This window comes from Glandiceps talaboti, chromosome 2, assembly GCF_964340395.1.
Source record: "Glandiceps talaboti chromosome 2, keGlaTala1.1, whole genome shotgun sequence".
NCBI classification, from domain to species: Eukaryota; Metazoa; Hemichordata; class Enteropneusta; family Spengelidae; genus Glandiceps; species Glandiceps talaboti.
Window position 1 is genome coordinate 2,582,501 of NC_135550.1, and position 27,926 is coordinate 2,610,426.

Below are 27,926 nucleotides of genomic sequence, written 5' to 3' on the forward strand. Positions count from 1 at the left end.
CAGGACCCATCCCAAAAGACAAATCATGTATGAATACTCTAATCTCATTACGATTTAAAGCTTAACACTATAACAGGACCCATCCCAAAAGACAAATCATGTATGAATACTCTAATCTCATTACGATTTAAAGCTTAACACAATAACAGGACCCATCCCAAAAGACAAATCATGTATGAATACTCTAATCTCATTACGATTTAAAGCTTAACACTATAACAGGACCCATCCCAAAAAAGACAAATCATGTATGAATACTCTAATCTCATTACGATTTAAAGCTTAACACTATAACAGGACCCATCCCAAAAAAGACAAATCATGTATGAATACTCTAATCTCATTACGATTTAAAGCTTAACACTATAACAGGACCCATCCAAAAGACAAATCATGTATGAATACTCTAATCTCATTACGATTTAAAGCTTAACACTATAACAGGACCCATCCCAAAAGACAAATCATGTATGAATACTCTAATCTCATTACGATTTAAAGCTTAACACTATAACAGGACCCATCCCAAAAGACAAATCATGTATGAATACTCTAATCTCAAAACGATTTAAAGCTTAACACTATAACAGGACCCATCCCAAAAAGACAAATCAAGTATGAATACTCTAATCTCATTACGATTTAAAGCTTAACACTATAACAGGACCCATCCCAAAAGACAAATCATGTATGAATACTCTAATCTCATTATGATTTAAAGCTTAACACTATAACAGGACCCATCCCAAAAGACAAATCATGTATGAATACTCTAATCTCATTACGATTTAAAGCTTAACACTATAACAGGACCCATCCCAAAAGACAAATCATGTATGAATACTCTAATCTCATTACGATTTAAAGCTTAACACTATAACAGGACCCATCCCAAAAGACAAATCATGTATGAATACTCTAATCTCATTACGATTTAAAGCTTAACACAATAACAGGACCCATCCCAAAAAAGACAAATCATGTATGAATACTCTAATCTCATTACGATTTAAAGCTTAACACTATAACAGGACCCATCCCAAAAAAGACAAATCATGTATGAATACTCTAATCTCATTACGATTTAAAGCTTAACACTATAACAGGACCCATCCAAAAGACAAATCATGTATGAATACTCTAATCTCATTACGATTTAAAGCTTAACACTATAACAGGACCCATCCCAAAAGACAAATCATGTATGAATACTCTAATCTCATTACGATTTAAAGCTTAACACTATAACAGGACCCATCCCAAAAGACAAATCATGTATGAATACTCTAATCTCATTACGATTTAAAGCTTAACACTATAACAGGACCCATCCCAAAAGACAAATCATGTATGAATACTCTAATCTCATTACGATTTAAAGCTTAACACTATAACAGGACCCATCCCAAAAGACAAATCATGTATGAATACTCTAATCTCATTACGATTTAAAGCTTAACACTATAACAGGACCCATCCCAAAAGACAAATCATGTATGAATACTCTAATCTCATTACGATTTAAAGCTTAACACTATAACAGGACCCATCCCAAAAGACAAATCATGTATGAATACTCTAATCTCATTACGATTTAAAGCTTAACACTATAACAGGACCCATCCCAAAAGACAAATCATGTATGAATACTCTAATCTCATTACGATTTAAAGCTTAACACTATAACAGGACCCATCCCAAAAGACAAATCATGTATGAATACTCTAATCTCATTACGATTTAAAGCTTAACACTATAACAGGACCCATCCCAAAAGACAAATCATGTATGAATACTCTAATCTCATTACGATTTAAAGCTTAACACTATAACAGGACCCATCCCAAAAGACAAATCATGTATGAATACTCTAATCTCATTACGATTTAAAGCTTAACACTATAACAGGACCCATCCCAAAAAAGACAAATCATGTATGAATACTCTAATCTCATTACGATTTAAAGCTTAACACTATAACAGGACCCATCCAAAAGACAAATCATGTATGAATACTCTAATCTCATTACGATTTAAAGCTTAACACTATAACAGGACCCATCCCAAAAGACAAATCATGTATGAATACTCTAATCTCATTACGATTTAAAGCTTAACACTATAACAGGACCCATCCCAAAAGACAAATCATGTATGAATACTCTAATCTCATTACGATTTTCCAAAATTGAGTACATTGTATGTTATAACGAACATATACATGTGTCTCCTCCTATATCTCCATGGTTAACAAAACTCAAACAATAAATGCAAGGAGTATCATCTCAAATACTCAGGCTGCCATTAATCACAGGGTCATCAGTACCACAGAGATGGAGGAGTGGTGGAGTATGTGGAAAGGGTCATCAGTACCATAGAGATGGAGTAGTGGTGGAGTATGTGGAAAGGGCCATCAGTACCATAGAGATGGAGTAGTGGTGGAGTATGTGGAAAGGGCCATCAGTACCACAGAGATGGAGTAGTGGTGGAGTATGTGGAAAGGGCCATCAGTACCACAGAGATGGAGTAGTGGTGGAGTATGTGGAAAGGGCCATCAGTACCATAGAGATGGAGTAGTGGTGGAGTATGTGGAAAGGGCCATCAGTACCACAGAGATGGAATAGTGGTGGAGTATGCGGAAAGGGCCATCAGTACCATAGAGATGGAGTAGTGGTGGAGTATGTGGAAAGGGCCATCAGTACCATAGAGATGGAGTAGTGGTGGAGTATGTGGAAAGGGCCATCAGTACCATAGAGATGGAGTAGTGGTGGAGTATGCGGAAAGGGCCATCAGTACCATAGAGATGGAGTAGTAGTGGAGTATGCGGAAAGGGCCATCAGTACCATAGAGATGGAGTAGTGGTGGCGTATGTGGCAAGGGCCATCAGTACCACAGAGATGGAGTAGTGGTGGAGTAGTGGAAAGGGCCATCAGTACCATAGAGATGGAGTAGTGGTGGAGTATGTGGAAAGGGCCATCAGTACCATAGAGATGGAGTAGTGGTGGAGTATGTGGAAAGGGCCATCAGTACCACAGAGATGGAGTAGTGGTGGAGTATGTGGAAAGGGCCATCAGTACCACAGAGATGGAGTAGTGGTGGAGTATGTGGAAAGGGCCATCAGTACCACAGAGATGGAGTAGTGGTGGAGTATGTGGAAAGGGCCATCAGTACCACAGAGATGGAGTAGTAGTGGAGTATGTGGAAAGGGCCATCAGTACCATAGAGATGGAGTAGTGGTGGAGTATGTGGAAAGGGCCATCAGTACCACAGAGATGGAGTAGTGGTGGAGTATGTGGAAAGGGCCATCAGTACCATAGAGATGGAGTAGTGGTGGAGTATGCGGAAAGGGCCATCAGTACCATAGAGATGGAGTAGTGGTGGAGTATGTGGAAAGGGCCATCAGTACCATAGAGATGGAGTAGTGGTGGAGTATGTGGAAAGGGCCATCAGTACCATAGAGATGGAGTAGTGGTGGAGTATGTGGAAAGGGCCATCAGTACCATAGAGATGGAGTAGTGGTGGAGTATGTGGAAAGGGCCATCAGTACCATAGAGATGGAGTAGTGGTGGAGTATGTGGAAAGGGCCATCAGTACCATAGAGATGGAGTAGTGGTGGAGTATGTGGAAAGGGCCATCAGTACCATAGAGATGGACTAGTGGTGGAGTATGTGGAAAGGGCCATCAGTACCACAGAGATGGAGTAGTGGTGGAGTATGTGGAAAGGGCCATCAGTACCATAGAGATGGAGTAGTGGTGGAGTATGTGGAAAGGGCCATCAGTACCACAGAGATGGAGTAGTGGTGGAGTATGTGGAAAGGGCCATCAGTACCATAGAGATGGAGTAGTGGTGGAGTATGCGGAAAGGGCCATCAGTACCATAGAGATGGAGTAGTGGTGGAGTAGTGGAAAGGGCCATCAGTACCACAGAGATGGAGTAGTGGTGGAGTATGTGGAAAGGGCCATCAGTACCACAGAGATGGAGTAGTGGTGGAGTATGTGGAAAGGGCATCAGTACTATAGAGATGGAGTAGTGGTGGAGTATGTGGAAAGGGCCATCAGTACCATAGAGATGGAGTAGTGGTGGAGTATGTGGAAAAGGCCATCAGTACCACAGATATGGAGTAGTGGTGGAGTATGTGGAAAGGGCCATCAGTACCATAGAGATGGAGTAGTGGTGGAGTATGTGGAAAGGGCCATCAGTACCACAGAGATGGAGTAGTGGTGGAGTATGTGGAAAGGGCCATTAGTACCATAGAGATGGAGTAGTGGTGGAGTATGTGGAAAGGGCCATCAGTACCATAGAGATGGAGTAGTGGTGGAGTATGTGGAAAGGGCCATCAGTACCACAGAGATGGAGTAGTGGTGGAGTATGTGGAAAGGGCCATCAGTACCATAGAGATGGAGGAGTGGTGGAGTATGTGGAAAGGGCCATCAGTACCACAGAGATGGAGTAGTGGTGGAGTATGTGGAAAGGGCCATCAGTACCATAGAGATGGAGTAGTGGTGGAGTATGTGGAAAGGGCCATCAGTACCATAGACATGGAATAGTGGTGGAGTATGTGGAAAGGGCCATCAGTACCATAGAGATGGAGTAGTGGTGGAGTATGTGGAAAGGGCCATCAGTACCATAGAGATGGAGTAGTGGTGGAGTATGTGGAAAGGGCCATCAGTACCATAGAGATGGAGTAGTGGTGGAGTATGTGGAAAGGGCCATCAGTACCACAGAGATGGAGTAGTGGTGGAGTATGTGGAAAGGGCCATCAGTACCACAGAGATGGAGTAGTGGTGGAGTATGTGGAAAGGGCCATCAGTACCACAGAGATGGAGTAGTGGTGGAGTATGTGGAAAGGGCCATCAGTACCACAGAGATGGAGTAGTGGTGGAGTATGTGGAAAGGGCCATCAGTACCACAGAGATGGAGTAGTGGTGGAGTATGTGGAAAGGGCCATCAGTACCACAGAGATGGAGTAGTGGTGGAGTATGTGGAAAGGGCCATCAGTACCATAGAGATGGAGTAGTGGTGGAGTATGTGGAAAGGGCCATCAGTACCATAGAGATGGAGTAGTAGTGGAGTATGTGGAAAGGGCCATCAGTACCACAGAGATGGAGTAGTGGTGGAGTATGTGGAAAGGGCCATCAGTACCACAGAGATGGAGTAGTGGTGGAGTATGTGGAAAGGGCCATCAGTACCATAGAGATGGAGTAGTGGTGGAGTATGTGGAAAGGGCCATCAGTACCATAGAGATGGAGTAGTGGTGGAGTATGTGGAAAGGGCCATCAGTACCACAGAGATGGAGTAGTGGTGGAGTATGTGGAAAGGGCCATCAGTACCATAGAGATGGAGTAGTGGTGGAGTATGTGGAAAGGGCCATCAGTACCACAGAGATGGAGTAGTGGTGGAGTATGTGGAAAGGGCCATCAGTACCATAGAGATGGAGTAGTGGTGGAGTATGCGGAAAGGGCCATCAGTACCATAGAGATGGAGTAGTGGTGGAGTATGTGGAAAGGGCCATCAGTACCATAGAGATGGAGTAGTGGTGGAGTATGTGGAAAGGGCCATCAGTACCATAGAGATGGAGTAGTGGTGGAGTATGTGGAAAAGTATGTTGCGGTGTAAATATTCCTTACACTCCATGCAACGATTGTCTTCAGTGATGAGGTCATAATAAGACATTGACATGTATGCTTTTAGGAATATGTTATACTTTGACATAAACTTGTTAGACTTTGTTACCAGCCTACATTAAAGGACTTTACTTGTAATCGAAGGTTTTGATTTTATTGAATAATATATGGTCTATGAGTATTGCAATGTAATCTCATAATCGTAGGTATGGTTGTGGCTGAGTAGTACCAACCAAATATGCAAATTTTCTGATTTCATATATCTCAATATTCTTAAGCCTTTGCAAACATTTTGCATATTTACCACTGTGCTCATACACAGATCATATCAAATTCACCATTTGATTCTATTGTAATTCATTGCTTTCTTATTTTTAGCCCCAATACAAGAACCCCATCTTGAGGGGTCTATACGAGCAACCCTTGTCCCATTGTCTGTACGTGTGTCTGTGTGTCTGTAGTGTGTGTCTATTCATCTGTGCAGGTATGTAAGGGTCCCAAACTTGACAAACTGAGCATAAAAATTAATGCTCAACGAAACAAAAAATTTAGCAATGGGGATATCAAAAGAATTTAACCATAATAAACTAGTGGAGGGTCCTAAGGGCCAAGGGTTAAACTGTACCTGGCACTGTGATGTGAAAAAACAATATTCGCTATAGCATAAGTATGACAAGAGAAAGAAATAATTCATGGAAACAAAATTGTTAACGTTCTTTACTTGTCACTGAGCCGGAATTATGTATATCATAAACCGCAAACCTTACCCTTACTAGCTGTGATCATTGATAAATAAACACACGTGTGTGTGTGTGTGTGTGTGTGTGTGTGTGTGCATACTCTTTGAAATATTTCTGTTTTGGTTTTTAAGTATGAGATGTGTATAGGCAGATGACATCATATAGTAAAGACCAATGACCTGCTTAGCTGAATGCCTCTGATGGCATGGAAAAATGACAAAGTTGTGAAGTTGTATCATGCAAGTGGAGTAACATAGTTCTAAATACTAGTAATTAATCCAGTTAGATTTTGGTCAACACAGAGGTAACTAAACTGTGTGCGTTTGGGCATGGCGTAATTTTGTTGTTTGTAATCGGGCAAAACGTTGAAATAAAGCCTGTCAAAATGTATTTAAGTGATTAGCATACTACATGTAGGTAATCAACAATATATTTTGATTGTAGTCTTTAAAAAGGACCACCCTTTCCGTATACGTATCCAGTAAGAAATACACACAACCACATACATACATACATACATACATACATACATGCATACATACATACATACATACATACATACATACATACATACATACATACATACATATATCAGTACATACATATACACACACATACATACACATACATCTTTAGTAAATAATTATCAGAATGATACTGTATAACAATACAGTATCATTCTAAAAAAAACCAAAAAAAAAACCACTATATAATAATGTCTTGAATGACAATGGTATTGTTAGGTGATAGTCTTCAGATGCCAGGTCAGTTACATGTTAATGAACTAAGATGGAGGAGGAGCCAATCCAAATGATTGGCATTTGAGACAGACATTGTCAGCCAGACTAGCTGACAGTCAACAGTAATTTGAATACTGAAAATGATCCTGTGTTTCTTTTTATAATATATGATCGAGTCATGTGAAAGCATTGAAACTGTCATAATTTACTATCATCAGTTACAGTGTAGTACAATTGCTATGTAACATAAGAACAAGCTAGTGTAACGCTATATTCTAGTACATTTACATTTGAAATAGTCATCTTTGTTAAAGTGGGTTTACACAGCAAGAATCACCAAGGTGTAATTATGACATGATGTAGGGTACGGTGTACAGAATAGCTTACAATTCATTGTAATATGTAAAATTAATCAACAGCCCTGGTATAAAGTGTGTCATGTGTTCCAACAGATAGTCACAGCCCCAGCTGGTATATAAAGTATGTCATGTATTCCAACAGATAAGTCAGAGCCCTGGTATAAAGTATGTCATGTATTCCAACAGATCTAGACACAGCCCTGGTATAAAGTATGCCATGTATTCCAACAGGTCTAGACACAGCCCTGATATAAAGTATGCCATGTATAGTCCAACAGATCTAGACACAGCCCTGGTATAAAGTATGTCATGTATAATCCAACAGATCTAGACACAGCCCTGGTATAAAGTATGTCATGTATAATCCAACAGATCTAGACACAGCCCTGGTATAAAGTATGCCATGTATTCCAACAGGTCTAGACACAGCCCTGATATAAAGTATGCCATGTATAGTCCAACAGATCTAGACACAGCCCTGGTATAAAGTATGTCATGTATTCCAACAGATCTAGACACAGCCCTGATATAAAGTATGTCATGTATAATCCAACAGATCTAGACACAGCCCTGGTATATAAAGTATGTCATGTATTCCAACAGATCTAGACACAGCCCTGGTATAAAGTATGTCATGTATAATCCAACAGATCTAGACACAGCCCTGGTATAAAGTATGTCATGTATAATCCAACAGGTCTAGACACAGCCCTGGTATAAAGTATGCCATGTATAGTCCAACAGATCTAGACACAGCCCTGGTATAAAGTATGTCATGTATAGTCCAACAGATCTAGACACAGCCCTGATATAAAGTATGTCATGTATAATCCAACAGATCTAGACACAGCCCTGGTATATAAAGTATGTCATGTATTCCAACAGATCTAGACACAGCCCTGGTATAAAGTATGTCATGTATAATCCAACAGATCTAGACACAGCCCTGGTATAAAGTATGTCATGTATAATCCAACAGGTCTAGACACAGCCCTGGTATAAAGTATGCCATGTATAGTCCAACAGATCTAGACACAGCCCTGGTATAAAGTATGTCATGTATAGTCCAACAGATCTAGACACAGCCCTGGTATAAAGTATGTCATGTATAATCCAACAGATCTAGACACAGCCCTGATATACAGTATGTCATGTATAGTCCAACAGATCTAGACACAGCCCTGGTATAAAGTATGTCATGTATAATCCAACAGGTCTAGACACAGCCCTGGTATAAAGTATGCCATGTATAGTCCAACAGATCTAGACACAGCCCTGGTATAAAGTATGTCATGTATAGTCCAACAGATCTAGACACAGCCCTGGTATAAAGTATGTCATGTATAATCCAACAGATCTAGACACAGCCCTGATATAAAGTATGTCATGTATAATACAACAGATAAGTCACAGCCCTGGTATAAAGTATGTCATGTATAATCCAACCAGTACAACTATAGTACAAAGAGTGACTGTTCATTATCACAGGTGGACAATAGACAGAAAAAGGATCCCAGGAAGCACTTGAACACACTTCACATCCTGGTTATGTTTACCCACCAGTGAGTTGAGTATAACTTTTTTTAAAGCTGAAGAATTCATTCATTTAATTCATTCATTTCTCTCACTGTGACTATGAGCTCATCATAGTCCCCGCCGGACGAAGTCCGGGATGGGGACTTATGGATTGGGTTATCCGTCCGCCCATCCATCTGTCCGTCCATCCAGAGCCATTTCTTGGAGATGCCTGGACCGATTGTTTTTCAAATTTGGTACAGGGCAACATACAATCATGGCACACATATGCACATCAATTTGTTTCATGATACGATCCAATATGGCCGCCTAGCAGCCATTTTTTTGTAAATTTTCCCTGTCCAAAGCCATAACTCAGACATGCTTGAACAGATCTTATTCAAAGTTGGTATTAGGACAGTGTTCTATGACATACATGTGCATATCCATTTTCATCATGATACGATCCAATATGGCCACCTAGCAGCCATTTTGTTTGCGAATTTTCCATGTCCAAAGCCATAACTCAAACATGCTTGAACAGATCTCATTCAAAGTTGGTATTAGGACAGTGTTCTATAACATACATGTGCATATCCATTTTCATTGTGATACGATCCAATATGGCTGCCTGGCAGCCATCCAAATTTGTTTGCGAATTTTCCATGTCCAAAGCCATAACTCAGACATGCTTGAACAGATCTCATTCAAAGTTGGTATTAGGACAGTGTTCTATGACATACATGTGCATATCCATTTTCGTCATGATACGATCCAATATGGCTGCCTAGCAGCCATTTTGTTTGCGAATTGTCCATGTCCAAAGCCATAACTCAGACATGCTTGAACAGATCTCATTCTAAGTTGGTATTAGTACAGTGTTCTATGATATACATGTGCATAATCCATTTTCGTCGTGATGCGATCCAATATGGCCACCTAGCAGCCATTTTGTTTGCAAATTTTCCATGTCCAAAGCCGTAACTCTGACATGCTTGAACAGATCTCATTCAAAGTTGATATTAGCACAGTGTTCTATGACATACATGAGCATATCCATTTTCATCATGATACAATCCAATATGGCTGCCTGGCAGCCATTTTGTTTGCGAATTTTCCATGTCCAAAGCCATAACTCAGACATGCTTGAACAGATCTCATTCAAAGTTAGTATTAGGACAGTGTTCTGTGACATACATGTGCATATCCATTTTCGTCATGATACAATCCGATATGGCTGCCTGGCAGCGATTTTGTTGGCGCAGTTTTCATGTTCAAAGCCATAACTCAGACATGCTTGAACAGGTCACCACCACCCCCACCCCGTACCCGACCCATCCTTTATTGTTGAATGGTTTATTCCATCACATCATCTTGAAGAGTAGGCATGTCCCATGTCCAATGAGGAGACACAACATGAGTAGGCATGTTCCATGTCCAACAAGCAAACACAACATATCTAAGTCTGTTTGATTTAGGTTCACAAGTGTTGTTGAGTGATCAGAGTAGTGATATCAAGAAAATGACAACATAAACTGCCTGTTCCTTAAAACCCAATCATAGCGGGGATTATGTCATTCTCAATGACTTGTTTTTAGTCCCCGCGGACGAAGTCCGGAAAGGGGACTTATGGATTGGGTTCCGTCTTTCCGTCCGTCCGTCCGTCCGTCTGTCCGTCCGTCCGTCCGTCCGTCCGTCTGTCCGTCCGTCCACAGCCGTTTCTTGGAGATGCCTGGACCGATTTTTTTCAAACTTGGTACAGGGGCAACATGCTATGGCATAAATATGCACGTCAATTTGTTTTATGATACGATCCAATATGGCCGCCTAGCAACCATTTTGTTTGCGAATTTTCCCTGTCTAAAGCCATAACTCAGACATGCTTGAATAGATCTCATTCAAAGTTTGTATTAGGACAGTGTTCTATGACATATATGTGCATATTCATTGTTGTCATGATACGATCCAATATGGCTGCCTAGCAGCCATTTTGTTTGTGAATTTTCATGTCCAAAGCCATAACTCAGACATGCTTGAATAGATCTCATTCAAAGTTGGTATTAGCACAGTGTTCTATGACATACATGTTCATATCCATTTTCATTGTGATACGATCCAATATGGCTGCCTGGTAGCCATTTTGGTTGCGAATTTTCATGTCCAAAGCCATAACTCAGACATGCTTGAACAGATCTCATTCAAAGTTGGTATTAGGACAGTGTTCTATGACATACATGTGCATATCCATTTTCGTCGTGATACAATCCAATATGGCTACCTGGCAGCCATTTTGTTTGTGAATTTTCCATGTCCAAAGCCATAACTCAGACATGCTTAAACAGATCTCATTCAAAGTTGGTATTAGGACAGCGTTCTATGACATACATATGCATATCCATTTTCGTTGTGATACGATCCAATATGGCTGCCTGGCAGCCATTTTGTTTGTGAATTTTCCATGTCCAAAGCCATAACTCAGACTCCATTTTCATCGTGATATGATCCCCCATACCCAACCAATCCTTTATTGTTGGAGGCATATTCCATGTCCAACAAGCAGACACAACATATCTAAGTCTGTTTGTTTTAGGTTCACAAATGTTGTTGCGTGATCAGAGTAGTCATAATTCCTTAAAACCCAATTATAGCGGGGACTATGTCATTCTCAATGACTTGTTCTCTGAGCAATGGTTCAAAACATTTTTATTCCCCTTCATCTGTTCTTAAAGGAGAAGGGAAGCTGCACATTTCATTTTTTGAATTCAGACTATCGTTTCTTTGGTTATGATTATATAAATGTTGACTCTGGCTTGTCCGAGAAAGCTTGTCCACATATGTGTTTAATCAGCATATTTTTATAAAAACAGATTGGAAAACCAGATTTGAAGATTGAGTAAACATCCGTTTACCCATGTGAGATTTTTGAACCTGATTACAGTAAACATCTGTTTACCCATGTGAGATTTTTGAACCTGATTACAGTAAACATCCGTTTACCCATGTGAGATTTTGGAACCTGATTACAGTAAACATCTGTTTACCCATGTGAGATTTTGGAACCTGATTACAGTAAACATCCGTTTACCCATGTGAGATTTTGGAACCTGATTACAGTAAACATCCGTTTACCCATGTGAGATTTTGGAACCTGATTACAGTAAACATCCGTTTACCCATGTGAGATTTTGGAACCTGATTACAGTAAACATCCGTTTACCCATGTGAGATTTTGGAACCTGATTACAGTAAACATCTGTTTACCCATGTGAGATTTTGGAACCTGATTACAGTAAACATCCGTTTACCCATGTGAGATTTTGGAACCTGATTACAGTAAACATCCGTTTACCCATGTGAGATTTTTGTACCTGATTACAGTAAACATCTGTTTACCCATGTGAGATTTTGGAACCTGATTACAGTAAACAAAATAAAATTGCATATTAAGGGAAGAGACTTTTAAGTTCTCTTTTTGTCCAAAAATTGTTGATACACTTTCCCTCACTGGTTCTATTTTGTGTAGGTTGTGTAAGTTACATAGACTAGCCAAGACATTTCCTGACTGCATACAAAACAAACTTTTGTTCAATTTTGCAGCAATCAGACTGACCTGCAACTGACTTGATTTACTGTCACCATTAAGTAGATATATCCATTCTTATCTTGTTGTACAGTTTCCTAGCATGGAGAAACACTTCGTGCTGGAATGAAAAGAAATTTCATACCTGTTCATTACACTTCAACAATGTATGATTGAATTTGTATCAGAGTGTACTTTGTGGTTTAACACCTCTATGCATTTTATTGTTCACTGCCAGACATCTCCAAGAGAAAACAATTCTTTCTGTAATTGTTCATTTTCCTGTTATCGTATATTCTTTGCATTACCTCCCTAAAAAATGCTTACCAGTACTTGATTGCAATAAGAGAGGGAGCCATGCCTTGTCTATTTGTGTGTGTCTGTCAGTGTAGACAGAAGTTACAGTGTAGATAACTAAAGATGTAAAGTAGGTCAATAGTTCATCAACCTATTTTGTTCTGTCAATGTCTTGCACTCATAACTGGGTTCAGTACTATGATAATTGTATTGCTATTGATAAGATAGTCATTTTAACCAAAAAGTCATACTCTATACGTAATGTGTAAATTCTTATGAAAAGGTATGCAATATTTTGTGTTTCCAGTGTCTGCATTACTTGCAATAGAAACTCCAAAGTGGAAAAGGAATACTTGTGTATAATAATTCTAGACTAAATATGTGTACTAGTGTAAGAAAATGTGAATGAAATGGATATCTGGTTAAATGGCCCACTTCATATTAGGATTAATGTTTACGTGTGAAAACAGCTGTCTGACATCTATAGAAATAGTTGCACCTGATGATGATTCTAGGTAATGTTATAGCTCTGCTGATAAGACAACACTAATGTGAGAACATGGGATTGAAACTCTGGCCTTTAACATGAGAACCTGGAATTAAAACTCTGATTTGTAAAGCTTGCATTGATAATGCCAACTTCCGTCATATGACCATATACGATAAACTACAACATTTAATGATCAAATTTCCCATTGATACTGCAAACTTTTTACATGAGGTCTTTAACTGTAGGAAAAACGTTATTACATCTGAGATATTTATTTGATATTTGATTTTGATATTTTTTGTATCCTATAAGCCCATGAATGTGGCTCTTTTCTTTGTAACATTTTATTTAAGTACTGTATAATTTGTTAAGTCGCATAGGACACCTTAATAAACAATAACATAACATAACCAAGCAAGCAAGCCAGCTAGGCATATGTATAGACATTATCTTTCATTTGGTTAAAGTTTCTGTTAACATACAGGACAGTAAATGATGGTGAATTCATACATGCTCAGTTGCTCACCATGTACTTTTAAAAAGTCTGCATAAAAGTTGTTTCAGGAGCTTCTTGAGAAAGACCTCTTGTAAGCAAGGATGAGGGGACAGGATATATTTGCATTTAAACAGGCCTCAAATTGACTCATACCCAACCAGATACGGGTTAACTAGGTAGCTACATGTATGGCCTTGTTAACTAGGTAGCTACATGTATGGCCTTGTTAACTAGGTAGCTACATGTATGGCCTTGTTAACTAGGTAGCTACATGTATGGCCTTGTTAACTAGGTAGCTACATGTATGGCCTTGTTAACTAGGTAGCTACATGTATGGCCTTGTTAACTAGGTAGCTACATGTATGGCCTTGTTAACTAGGTAGCTACATGTATGGCCTTGTTAACTAGGTAGTTCGTGTATGGCCTTGTTAACTAGGTAGCTACATGTATGGCCTTGTTAACTAGGTAGTTCATGTATGGCCTTGTTAACTAGGTAGCTACATGTATGGCCTTGTTAACTAGGTAGCTACATGTATGGCCTTGTTAACTAGGTAGCTACATGTATGGCCTTGTTAACTAGGTAGCTACATGTATGGCCTTGTTAACTAGGTAGCTACATGTATGGCCTTGTTAACTAGGTAGCTACATGTATGGCCTTGTTAACTAGGTAGTTCGTGTATGGCCTTGTTAACTAGGTAGCTACATGTATGGCCTTGTTAACTAGGTAGCTACATGTATGGCCTTGTTAACTAGGTAGCTACATGTATGGCCTTGTTAACTAGGTAGCTACATGTATGGCCTTGTTAACTAGGTAGTTCGTGTATGGCCTTGTTAACTAGGTAGCTACATGTATGGCCTTGTTAACTAGGTAGCTACATGTATAGCCTTGTTAACTAGGTAGCTACATTTATGGCCTTGTTAACTAGGTAGCTACATGTATGGCCTTGTTAACTAGGTAGTTACATGTATGGCCTTGTTAACTAGGTAGCTACATTTATGGCCTTGTTAACTAGGTAGCTACATTTATGGCCTTTTTAACTAGGTAGCTACATTTATGGCCTTGTTAACTAGGTAGTTACATGTATGGCCTTGTTAACTAGGTAGCTACATGTATGGCCTTGTTAACTAGGTAGCTACATTTATGGCCTTGTTAACTAGGTAGCTACATGTATGGCCTTGTTAACTAGGTAGCTACATGTATGGCCTTGTTAACTAGGTAGCTACATGTATGGCCTTGTTAACTAGGTAGCTACATGTATGGCCTTGTTAACTAGGTAGCTACATGTATGGCCTTGTTAACTAGGTAGTTCATGTATGGCCTTGTTAACTAGGTAGTTACATGTATAGCCTTGTTAACTAGGTAGCTACATGTATGGCCTTGTTAACTAGGTAGTTACATGTATGGCCTTGTTAACTAGGTAGCTACATTTATGGCCTTGTTAACTAGGTAGTTACATGTATGGCCTTGTTAACTAGGTAGTTCGTGTATGGCCTTGTTAACTAGGTAGCTACATTTATGGCCTTGTTAACTAGGTAGTTCATGTATGGCCTTGTTAACAGGATAGTTCATGTATGGCCTTGTTAACTAGGTAGTTACATGTATGGCCTTGTTAACTAGGTAGCTACATTTATGGCCTTGTTAACTAGGTAGCTACATGTATGGCCTTGTTAACTAGGTAGCTACATTTATGGCCTTGTTAACTCGGTAGCTACATGTATGGCCTTGTTAACTAGGTAGCTACATGTATGGCCTTGTTAACTAGGTAGCTACATTTATGGCCTTGTTAACTAGGTAGCTACATTTATGGCCTTGTTAACTAGGTAGCTACATGTATGGCCTTGTTAACTAGGTAGCTACATGTATGGCCTTGTTAACTAGGTAGTTCGTGTATGGCCTTGTTAACTAGGTAGCTACATGTATGGCCTTGTTAACTAGGTAGCTACATGTATGGCCTTGTTAACTAGGTAGCTACATGTATGGCCTTGTTAACTAGGTAGCTACATGTATGGCCTTGTTAACTAGGTAGTTCGTGTATGGCCTTGTTAACTAGGTAGCTACATGTATGGCCTTGTTAACTAGGTAGCTACATGTATAGCCTTGTTAACTAGGTAGCTACATTTATGGCCTTGTTAACTAGGTAGCTACATGTATGGCCTTGTTAACTAGGTAGTTACATGTATGGCCTTGTTAACTAGGTAGCTACATTTATGGCCTTGTTAACTAGGTAGCTACATTTATGGCCTTGTTAACTAGGTAGCTACATTTATGGCCTTGTTAACTAGGTAGTTACATGTATGGCCTTGTTAACTAGGTAGCTACATGTATGGCCTTGTTAACTAGGTAGCTACATTTATGGCCTTGTTAACTAGGTAGCTACATGTATGGCCTTGTTAACTAGGTAGCTACATGTATGGCCTTGTTAACTAGGTAGCTACATGTATGGCCTTGTTAACTAGGTAGCTACATGTATGGCCTTGTTAACTAGGTAGCTACATGTATGGCCTTGTTAACTAGGTAGTTCATGTATGGCCTTGTTAACTAGGTAGTTACATGTATAGCCTTGTTAACTAGGTAGCTACATGTATGGCCTTGTTAACTAGGTAGTTACATGTATGGCCTTGTTAACTAGGTAGCTACATTTATGGCCTTGTTAACTAGGTAGTTACATGTATGGCCTTGTTAACTAGGTAGTTCGTGTATGGCCTTGTTAACTAGGTAGCTACATTTATGGCCTTGTTAACTAGGTAGTTCATGTATGGCCTTGTTAACAGGATAGTTCATGTATGGCCTTGTTAACTAGGTAGTTACATGTATGGCCTTGTTAACTAGGTAGCTACATTTATGGCCTTGTTAACTAGGTAGCTACATGTATGGCCTTGTTAACTAGGTAGCTACATTTATGGCCTTGTTAACTCGGTAGCTACATGTATGGCCTTGTTAACTAGGTAGCTACATGTATGGCCTTGTTAACTAGGTAGCTACATTTATGGCCTTGTTAACTAGGTAGCTACATTTATGGCCTTGTTAACTAGGTAGCTACATGTATGGCCTTGTTAACTAGGTAGCTACATGTATGGCCTTGTTAACTAGGTAGCTACATGTATGGCCTTGTTAACTCGGTAGCTACATGTATGGCCTTGTTAACTAGGTAGTTACATGTATGGCCTTGTTAACTAGATAGCTACATGTATAGCCTTGTTAACTAGGTAGCTACATGTATGGCCTTGTTAACTAGGTAGCTACATGTATGGCCTTGTTAACTAGGTAGTTCATGTATGGCCTTGTTAACTAGGTAGTTCATGTATGGCCTTGTTAACTAGATAGCTACATGTATAGCCTTGTTAACTAGGTAGCTACATGTATAGCCTTGTTAACTAGGTAGCTACATGTATGGCCTTGTTAACTAGGTAGTTCATGTATGGCCTTGTTAACTAGGTAGTTCATGTATAGCCTTGTTAACTAGGTAGTTACATGTATGGCCTTGTTAACTAGGTAGCTACATTTATGGCCTTGTTAACTAGGTAGCTACATGTATGGCCGCCTTGTTAACTAGGTAGCTACATGTATAGCCTTGTTAACTAGGTAGCTACATGTATGGCCTTGTTAACTAGGTAGTTCATGTATGGCCTTGTTAACTAGGTAGCTACATGTATGGCCTTGTTAACTAGGTAGTTCATGTATGGCCTTGTTAACTAGGTAGTTCATGTATGGCCTTGTTAACTAGGTAGCTACATGTATAGCCTTGTTAACTAGGTAGCTACATGTATGGCCTTGTTAACTAGGTAGCTACATGTATGGCCTTGTTAACTAGGTAGTTCATGTATGGCCTTGTTAACTAGGTAGCTACATGTATGGCCTTGTTAGCTAGGTAGCTACATGTATGGCCTTGTTAACAGTATGGCCTTGTTAACTAGTTCATGTATGGCCTTGTTAACTAGGTAGTTCATGTATGGCCTTGTTAACTAGGTAGCTACATGTATGGCCTTGTTAACTAGGTAGCTACATGTATGGCCTTGTTAACTAGGTAGTTACATGTATGGCCTTGTTAACTAGGTAGCTACATGTATAGCCTTGTTAACTAGGTAGCTACATGTATAGCCTTGTTAGCTAGGTAGCTACATGTATGGCCTTGTTAACTAGGTAGCTACATGTATGGCCTTGTTAACTAGGTAGCTACATTTATGGCCTTGTTAACTAGGTAGCTACATGTATAGCCTTGTTAACTAGGTAGCTACATGTATAGCCTTGTTAGCTAGGTAGCTACATGTATGGCCTTGTTAACTAGGTAGCTACATGTATGGCCTTGTTAACTAGGTAGCTACATGTATGGCCTTGTTAACTAGTTCATGTATGGCCTTGTTAAACTAGGTAGTTCATGTGTGGCCTTGTTAATAGGGCTACATGTATATTAAGAGCTTTTCTATTGCCATGGATGTTATGTTTGTCAGGAGAGTTCGGACAAGAAAGAGGCAAACTGTCCTTATTAAAAAGTCAAATCATGAAAGAGATGGTGATCGAATCATCCTTAAGATATTGTTTTTATGTAGCTGTGTGATTGTTCATGACACGTATTTAGTACTTATTGTAAGAATGAGGTTTATCCTTTAATGTACCTTTGTGTGATGTTAGTCCCCGCCGGACGAAGTCCGGGATGGGGACTTATGGATTGGGTTCTGTCCATCCGTCTGTCCGTCCAGAGCCGTTTCTTGGAGATGCTTGGACCGATTTTTTTCAAACTTGGTACAGGGGCAACATACAATAACATACATATACACGTCAATTTGTTTCATGATACGATCCAATATGGCAGCCATTTTGTTTGCAAATTTTCCCTGTCTAAAGCCATAATTCAGACATGCTTGAACAGATCTCATTCAAAGTTGGTATTAGCACAGTGTTCTATGATATACATGTGCATAATCCATTTTCGTCGTGATGCGATCCAATATGGCCACCTAGCAGCCATTTTGTTTGCGAATTTTCCATGTCCAAAGCCGTAACTCTGACATGCTTGAACAGATCTCATTCAAAGTTGATATTAGCACAGTGTTCTATGACATACATGAGCATATCCATTTTCGTCGTGATACAATCCAATATGGCTGCCTGGCAGCCATTTTGTTTGCGAATTTTCCATGTCCAAAGCCATAACTCAGACATGCTTGAACAGATCTCATTCAAAGTTAGTATTAGGACAGTGTTCTGTGACATACATGTGCATATCCATTTTCGTCGTGATACAATCCGATATGGCTGCCTGGCAGCGATTTTGTTGGCGCAGTTTTCATGTCCAAAGCCATAACTCAGACATGCTTGAACAGGTCACCACCACCCCCACCCCGTACCCGACCCATCCTTTATTGTTGAATGGTTTATTCCATCACATCATCTTGAAGAGTAGGCATGTCCCATGTCCAATGAGGAGACACAACATGAGTAGGCATGTTCTATGTCCAACAAGCAGACACAACATATAAGTCTGTTTGATTTAGGTTCACAAGTGTTGTTGAGTGATCAGAGTAGTGATATCAAGAAAAACCCAATCATAGCGGGGACTATGTCATTCTCAATGACTTGTTCATGACATGTATTTAGTACTTACTGTAACAGTTAGATTTATCTTCTTTTTTTCTCATTCAATTTCCAGGCCTATATATTTGACATAAGAGCAGGTACCTATGTACACAGATTTACTGGACATACTGATGTTGTCTCTGATGTACTGTTCCATCCACTCTATCCTGAGGTACGTTGATTTGTTAATATACTGTATCCTGAGGTACGTTGATTTGTTAATATACTGTATCCTGAGGTACGTTGATTTGTTAATATACTGTATCCTGAGGTACGTTGATTTGTTAATATACTGTATCCTGAGGTACGTTGATTTGTTAATATACTGTATCCTGAGGTACGTTGATTTGTTAATATACTGTATCCTGAGGTACGTTGATTTGTTAATATACTCTATCCTGAGGTACGTTGATTTGTTAATATACTGTATCCTGAGGTACGTTGATTTGTTAATATACTGTATCCTGAGGTACGTTGATTTGTTAATATACTCTATCCTGAGGTACGTTGATTTGTTAATATACTGTATCCTGAGGTACGTTGATTTGTTAATATACTCTATCCTGAGGTACGTTGATTTGTTAATATACTGTATCCTGAGGTACGTTGATTTGTTAATATACTGTATCCTGAGGTACGTTGATTTGTTAATATACTGTATCCTGAGGTACGTTGATTTGTTAATATACTCTATCCTGAGGTACGTTGATTTGTTAATATACTGTATCCTGAGGTACGTTGATTTGTTAATATACTGTATCCTGAGGTACATTGATTTGTTAATATACTGTATCCTGAGGTACGTTGATTTGTTAATATACTCTATCCTGAGGTACGTTGATTTGTTAATATACTGTATCCTGAGGTACGTTGATTTGTTAATATACTCTATCCTGAGGTACGTTGATTTGTTAATATACTGTATCCTGAGGTACGTTGATTTGTTAATATACTGTATCCTGAGGTACGTTGATTTGTTAATATACTGTATCCTGAGGTACGTTGATTTGTTAATATACTGTATCCTGAGGTACGTTGATTTGTTAATATACTCTATCCTGAGGTACGTTGATTTGTTAATATACTGTATCCTGAGGTACGTTGATTTGTTAATATACTGTATCCTGAGGTACGTTGATTTGTTAATATACTGTATCCTGAGGTACGTTGATTTGTTAATATACTGTATCCTGAGGTACGTTGATTTGTTAATATACTGTATCCTGAGGTACGTTGATTTGTTAATATACTGTATCCTGAGGTACGTTGATTTGTTAATATACTGTATCCTGAGGTACGTTGATTTGTTAATATACTGTATCCTGAGGTACGTTGATTTGTTAATATACTGTATCCTGAGGTACGTTGATTTGTTAATATACTGTATCCTGAGGTACGTTGATTTGTTAATATACTGTATCCTGAGGTACGTTGATTTGTTAATATACTCTATCCTGAGGTACGTTGATTTGTTAATATACTGTATCCTGAGGTACGTTGATTTGTTAATATACTGTATCCTGAGGTACGTTGATTTGTTAATATACTGTATCCTGAGGTACGTTGATTTGTTAATATACTGTATCCTGAGGTACGTTGATTTGTTAATATACTGTATCCTGAGGTACGTTGATTTGTTAATATACTGTATCCTGAGGTACGTTGATTTGTTAATATACTCTATCCTGAGGTACGTTGATTTGTTAATATACTGTATCCTGAGGTACGTTGATTTGTTAATATACTCTATCCTGAGGTACGTTGATTTGTTAATATACTGTATCCTGAGGTACGTTGATTTGTTAATATACTCTATCCTGAGGTACGTTGATTTGTTAATATACTGTATTCTGAGGTACGTTGATTTGTTAATATACTGTATCCTGAGGTACGTTGATTTGTTAATATACTGTATCCTGAGGTACGTTGATTTGTTAATATACTGTATCCTGAGGTACGTTGATTTGTTAATATACTGTATCCTGAGGTACGTTGATTTGTTAATATACTGTATCCTGAGGTACGTTGATTTGTTAATATACTGTATCCTGAGGTACGTTGATTTGTTAATATACTGTATCCTGAGGTACGTTGATTTGTTAATATACTGTATCCTGAGGTACGTTGATTTGTTAATATACTGTATCCTGAGGTACGTTGATTTGTTAATATACTGTATCCTGAGGTACGTTGATTTGTTAATATACTGTATCCTGAGGTACGTTGATTTGTTAATATACTGTATCCTGAGGTACGTTGATTTGTTAATATACTGTATCCTGAGGTACGTTGATTTGTTAATATACTGTATCCTGAGGTACGTTGATTTGTTAATATACTGTATCCTGAGGTACGTTGATTTGTTAATATACTCTATCCTGAGGTACGTTGATTTGTTAATATACTGTATCCTGAGGTACGTTGATTTGTTAATATACTGTATCCTGAGGTACGTTGATTTGTTAATATACTGTATCCTGAGGTACGTTGATTTGTTAATATACTGTATCCTGAGGTACGTTGATTTGTTAATATACTCTATCCTGAGGTACGTTGATTTGTTAATATACTGTATCCTGAGGTACGTTGATTTGTTAATATACTGTATCCTGAGGTACGTTGATTTGTTAATATACTGTATCCTGAGGTACGTTGATTTGTTAATATACTGTATCCTGAGGTACGTTGATTTGTTAATATACTGTATCCTGAGGTACGTTGATTTGTTAATATACTCTATCCTGAGGTACGTTGATTTGTTAATATACTCTATCCTGAGGTACGTTGATTTGTTAATATACTGTCTGCAGTCATGCAAGGACTGTCTGGAGGGAAGGATGTGAGGGGGGGGGGCTTCAGTTTCAAGGCATGTACTGCTGTTGTTATTGACAGATTGCAAAACAGGGGGTTGTCTATTTGTATATTATTATGAAACAATATTTCTGTTTGTTTTGATGGATGGTGGGACATAGGGGGCAACTGGAAGGGTCGTCTATTGGGAGATAGGGGGGCAACTGGAGGGGTTGTCTATTGGGACATAGGGGGCAGCTAGAGGAGTTGTCTATTGGGAGATGGGGGGGGGGGCAGCTGGAGGGGTTGTCTATTGGGACATAGGGGGAAGCTAGAGGAGTTGTCTATTGGGAGGTAAGGGTGGCAGCTGGAGGTGTTGTCTATTGGGAGATAGGGGGCAGCTGGAGGGGTTGTCTATTGGGACATGGGGGGGGGCAGCTGGAGGGGTTGTCTATTGGGACATAGGGGGCAGCTGGAGGGGTTGTCTATTGGGACATAGGGGGGGGGGCAGCTGGAGGGGTTGTCTATTGGGACATGGGGGGGGGGCAGCTGGAGGGGTTGTCTATTGGGACATAGGGGGGGGCAGCTGGAGGGGTTGTCTATTGGGACATAGGGGGCAGCTGGAGGGGTTGTCTATTGGGACATAGGGGGCAGCTGGAGGGGTTTTCTATTGGGACATAGGGGGGCAGCTGGAGGGGTTGTCTATTGGGACATAGGGGGCAGCTAGAGGGGTTGTCTATTGGGACATAGGGGGGCAGCTGGAGGGGTTGTCTATTGGGACATAGGGGGGCAGCTGGAGGGGTTGTCTATTGGGACATAGGGGGGCAGCTGGAGGGGTTGTCTATTGGGACATAGGGGGGCAGCTGGAGGGGTTGTCTATTGGGAGATAGGGGGCAGCTAGAGTGGGAAATAGGGGGCAGCTAGAGGGGTTGTCTATTGGGACATAGGGGGGCAGCTGGAGGGGTTGTCTATTGGGACATAGGGGGAAGCTAGAGGGGTTGTCTATTGGGAGATGGGAGGGCAGCTGGAGGAGTTGTCTTTTGGGACATAGGGGGAAGCTAGAGGAGTTGTCTATTGGGAGATAAGGGGGGCAGCTGGAGGGGTTGTCTATTGGGACATAGGGGGGCAGCTAGAGGGGTTGTCTATTGGGACATAGGGGGGCAGCTGGAGGGGTTGTCTATTGGGACATAGGGGGAAGCTAGAGGGGTTGTCTATTGGGAGATGGGGGGGGGGGCTGACTGTACTCTGGTGCACACTATTTGGGGGATAGTTATCACCTGACTGTACCCTGGTACACACTATTTGTGGATAGTTATCACTTGACTGTACCCTGGTACACACTATTTGTGGATAGTCATCACCTGACTGTACCCTGGTACACACTATATGTGGATAGTTATCACCTGACTGTACTCTGGTGCACACTATTTGGGGGATAGTTATCACCTGACTGTACTCTGGTACACACTATATGTGGATAGTTATCACCTGACTGTACCCTGGTACACACTATTTGGGGGATAGTTATCACCTGACTGTACTCTGGTACACACTAGTTATCACCTGACTGTACTCTGGTACACACTATTTGGGGGATAGTTGTCACCTGACTACTCTGGTACACAGTATTTGAGGGATAGTTATCACCTGACTGTACTCTGGTACACACTATTTGTGGATAGTTATCACCTGACTGTACTCTGGTACACACTATTTGGGGGATAGTTATCACCTGACTGTACCCTGGTACACACTATTTGTGGATAGTTATCACCTGACTGTACCCTGGTACACACTATTTGGGGGATAGTTATCACCTGACTGTACCCTGGTACACACTATTTGGGGGATACCCTAGTTGTCACCTGACTGTACCCTGGTACACACTATTTGGGGGATAGTTGTCACCTGACTGTACCCTGGTACACACTATTTGGGGGATAGTTGTCACCAGACTGTACCCTGGTACACACTATATGTGGATAGTTATCACCTGACTACCCTGGTACACACTATTTGAGGGATAGTTGTCACCTGACTGTACCCTGGTACACACTATTTGGGGGATAGTTATCACCTGACTGTACCCTGGTACACACTATTTGTGGATAGTTATCACCTGACTGTACCCTGGTACACACTATTTGGGGGATAGTTATCACCTGACTGTACCCTGGTACACACTATTTCGGGGATAGTTGTTACCTGACTGTACCCTGATACACACTATATGTGGATAGTTATCACCTGACTGTACTCTGGTACACACTATTTGGGGGATAGTTGTCACCCGACTGTACTCTGGAACACACTATTTGGGGGATAGTTATCACCTGACTGTACCCTGGTACACACTATTTGGGGGATAGTTATCACCTGACTGTACCCTGGTACACACTATTTGGGGGATAGTTATCACCTGACTGTACCCTGGTACACACTATTTGGGGATAGTTGTCACCCGACTGTACTCTGGAACACACTATTTGGGGGATAGTTATCACCTGACTACTCTGGTACACACTATTTGGGGGATAGTTATCACCTGACTACTCTGGTACACACTATTTGGGGGATAGTTATCACCTGACTGTATCCTTGTACATTCTGTTTTGGGGATAGTTATCACCTGACTGTACCCTGGTACACACTATTTGTGGATAGTTATCACCTGACTGTACCCTGGTACACACTATTTGTGGATAGTTATCACCGACTGTACCCTGGTACACACTATTTGTGGATAGTTATCACCTGACTGTACCCTGGTACACACTATTTGGGGGATAGTTATCACCTGACTGTACCCTGGTACACACTATTTGGGGGATAGTTATCACCTGACTGTACCCTGGTACACACTATTTGTGGATAGTTATCACCTGACTGTACCCTGGTACACACTATTTGTGGATAGTTATCACCTGACTGTACCCTGGTACACACTATTTGGGGGATAGTTATCACCTGACTGTACCCTGGTACACACTATTTGTGGATAGTTGTCACCTGACTGTACCCTGGTACACACTATTTGTGGATAGTTATCACCGACTGTACCCTGGTACACACTATTTGTGGATAGTTATCACCTGACTGTACCCTGGTACACACTATTTGTGGATAGTTATCACCGACTGTACCCTGGTACACACTATTTGGGGGATAGTTATCACCTGACTGTACCCTGGTACACACTATTTGTGGATAGTTGTCACCTGACTGTACCCTGGTACACACTATTTGTGGATAGTTATCACCGACTGTACCCTGGTACACACTATTTGTGGATAGTTATCACCGACTGTACCCTGGTACACACTATTTGTGGATAGTTATCACCTGACTGTACCCTGGTACACACTATTTGGGGGATAGTTATCACCTGACTGTACCCTGGTACACACTATTTGGGGGATAGTTGTTACCTGACTGTACCCTGGTACACACTATTTGTGGATAGTTGTCACCTGACTGTACCCTGGTACACACTATTTGGGGGATAGTTGTTACCTGACTGTACCCTGATACACACTATTTGTGGATAGTTGTCACCTGACTGTACTCTGGTACACACTATTTGGGGGATAGTTATCACCTGACTGTACCCTGGTACACACTATTTGTGGATAGTTGTCACCTGACTGTACTCTGGTACACACTATTTGTGGATAGTTATCACCTGACTGTACCCTGGTACACACTATTTGGGGGATAGTTGTCACCTGACTGTACTCTGGTACACACTATTTGTGGATAGTTATCACCTGACTGTATCCTGGTACACACTATATGTGGATAGTTATCACCTGACTGTACCCTGGTACACACTATATGTGGATAGTTATCACCTGACTGTACCCTGGTACACACTATTTGGGGGATAGTTATCACCTGACTGTACCCTGATACACACTATTTGTGGATAGTTATCACCTGACTGTACTCTGGTACACACTATTTGGGGGATAGTTATCACCTGACTGTACTCTGGTACACACTATTTGGGGGATAGTTATCACCTGACTGTACCCTGGTACACACTATTTGTGGATAGTTATCACCTGACTGTACTCTGGTACACACTATTTGTGGATAGTTATCACCTGACTGTACCCTGGTACACACTATTTGTGGATAGTTATCACCTGACTGTACTCTGGTACACACTATTTGTGGATAGTTATCACCTGACTGTACTCTGGTACACACTATTTGTGGATAGTTGTCACCTGACTGTATCCTGGATTTAAGAATATAATTTTTTTCTGTCATCAAGTTTGGTATCTTAATTCCTATTTTGAAATAAAAGTCATCAGGTTTTGATTTATATTTTTCATGGTTTAATAATGAAAATGTCATTTCTAATATTTTATTTAGACTCAGCTAATAAGGCAATAGTTATCACATAATTTTCATCACCAACCTAGAATCTATTCAGATCTGATTTCAGAGGCCCAGAAGGGCCTTACTGTCAGAATAAGGAGTATATAACTATGTAACACCACAAAATGCGTCTTGGAATGGAATATAACATACATTACACACAGTGTGTACATATCTTTCCTGTCAGTGCCAACCAACTGTGCAGTACTTGTTGAAATCTTCATATCTGCAGTATGATAACAAATTAGTATAGCCAATGAAATGTACAGAATTTAGGGAAGTGCATAGATACAGAGTTCATAAGTTTGAAGGTGATGATCAAATACTTTGACTAATTATCAAGTTATCATAAATTTTTCTTCTAAACCAGCAGTGTCAATATTAAGGCATTCCAGCATGAGTCAGTACTATAGCCTCCAAGTTATTTCTGGATTTTACTCACTAGTGGCACTTCATATATATGTGGTACTCCATAATTGATAGTAAACAGTCGTGTACTTGGTAGCTTCTACGCCTTACCCTAAAAACACAGTGTAATAGACTTGTACCTAATGTATTGCCCTTTATCCAATGTTTTAGATTTGCATCTAAAAATGCAGACATATTGAATGACACTAATTGCATGACATTGTATAGTCTGGAACCAGCAGAACAATATTTTATAACTGACAGGCCAATCACTGAGGTTGTCATCAATCAGTCTTACTGAATTACACCATTAATTCTCAATATCTTACTAATAAGCCATGTACCACGTTGACAACTTGGCTACTTGTCTAGGAGTAGTTCTACAAGGCCTCACCACACCTGACTTGTTTGCCTCCCATATATCTTCCTTGTTGGCTCAGAGTCAAAAATTTTCAAAAAATGAGTATTGCATTTGAAAGGTTGTTTGCCCTTTTGACTGACAAAAACAGAATATTTTCATGATAAAGAGACAACTGTTTGTAGTTTACTTACTCTCCTGACAAATGGTGATTTGAATTTATTAAATATGATATCATAATTGTATTAATTCCAAAATGCATTTAGTGTGTTTTATGACTGATATATACTTAGCTGTAGTGTCATTTTTACAGCCCCTAGCCTTTCATGACATCATTTCAAACAAACACTGTACTTGTCCCAGTGTACAACAAATCCTGTCTACATCTGTATGAGATTAGCAATTGTTGAAATTCTCAAATCAAGCTGTACATTTACAAAAGCACATCATACAAAGTAGAACTTTTAAATCTTGATGTTGATTGATAGAATAGAGTATGTTGTCAGTCCACTTCAGTCCCTATTTCAATCTCAATTGTAATATCAACAAACTGAATATTCCCTTATT

At 40.0% G+C, this 27,926-nt stretch overlaps 1 protein-coding gene across 1 annotated transcript in view; it reads left to right on the top strand.

Moving 5' to 3' along the window:
* LOC144453371 (WD repeat-containing protein 27-like) overlaps window positions 1–27,926 on the top strand; it is a 174,869-nt gene that overhangs the window by 119,053 nt on the left and 27,890 nt on the right. Inside the window, exon 22 of the mRNA XM_078144648.1 lies at window positions 19,491–19,589. Coding sequence (XP_078000774.1) covers window positions 19,491–19,589 — 99 coding nt within the window. The remainder of the gene's footprint in view (window positions 1–19,490; window positions 19,590–27,926) is intronic.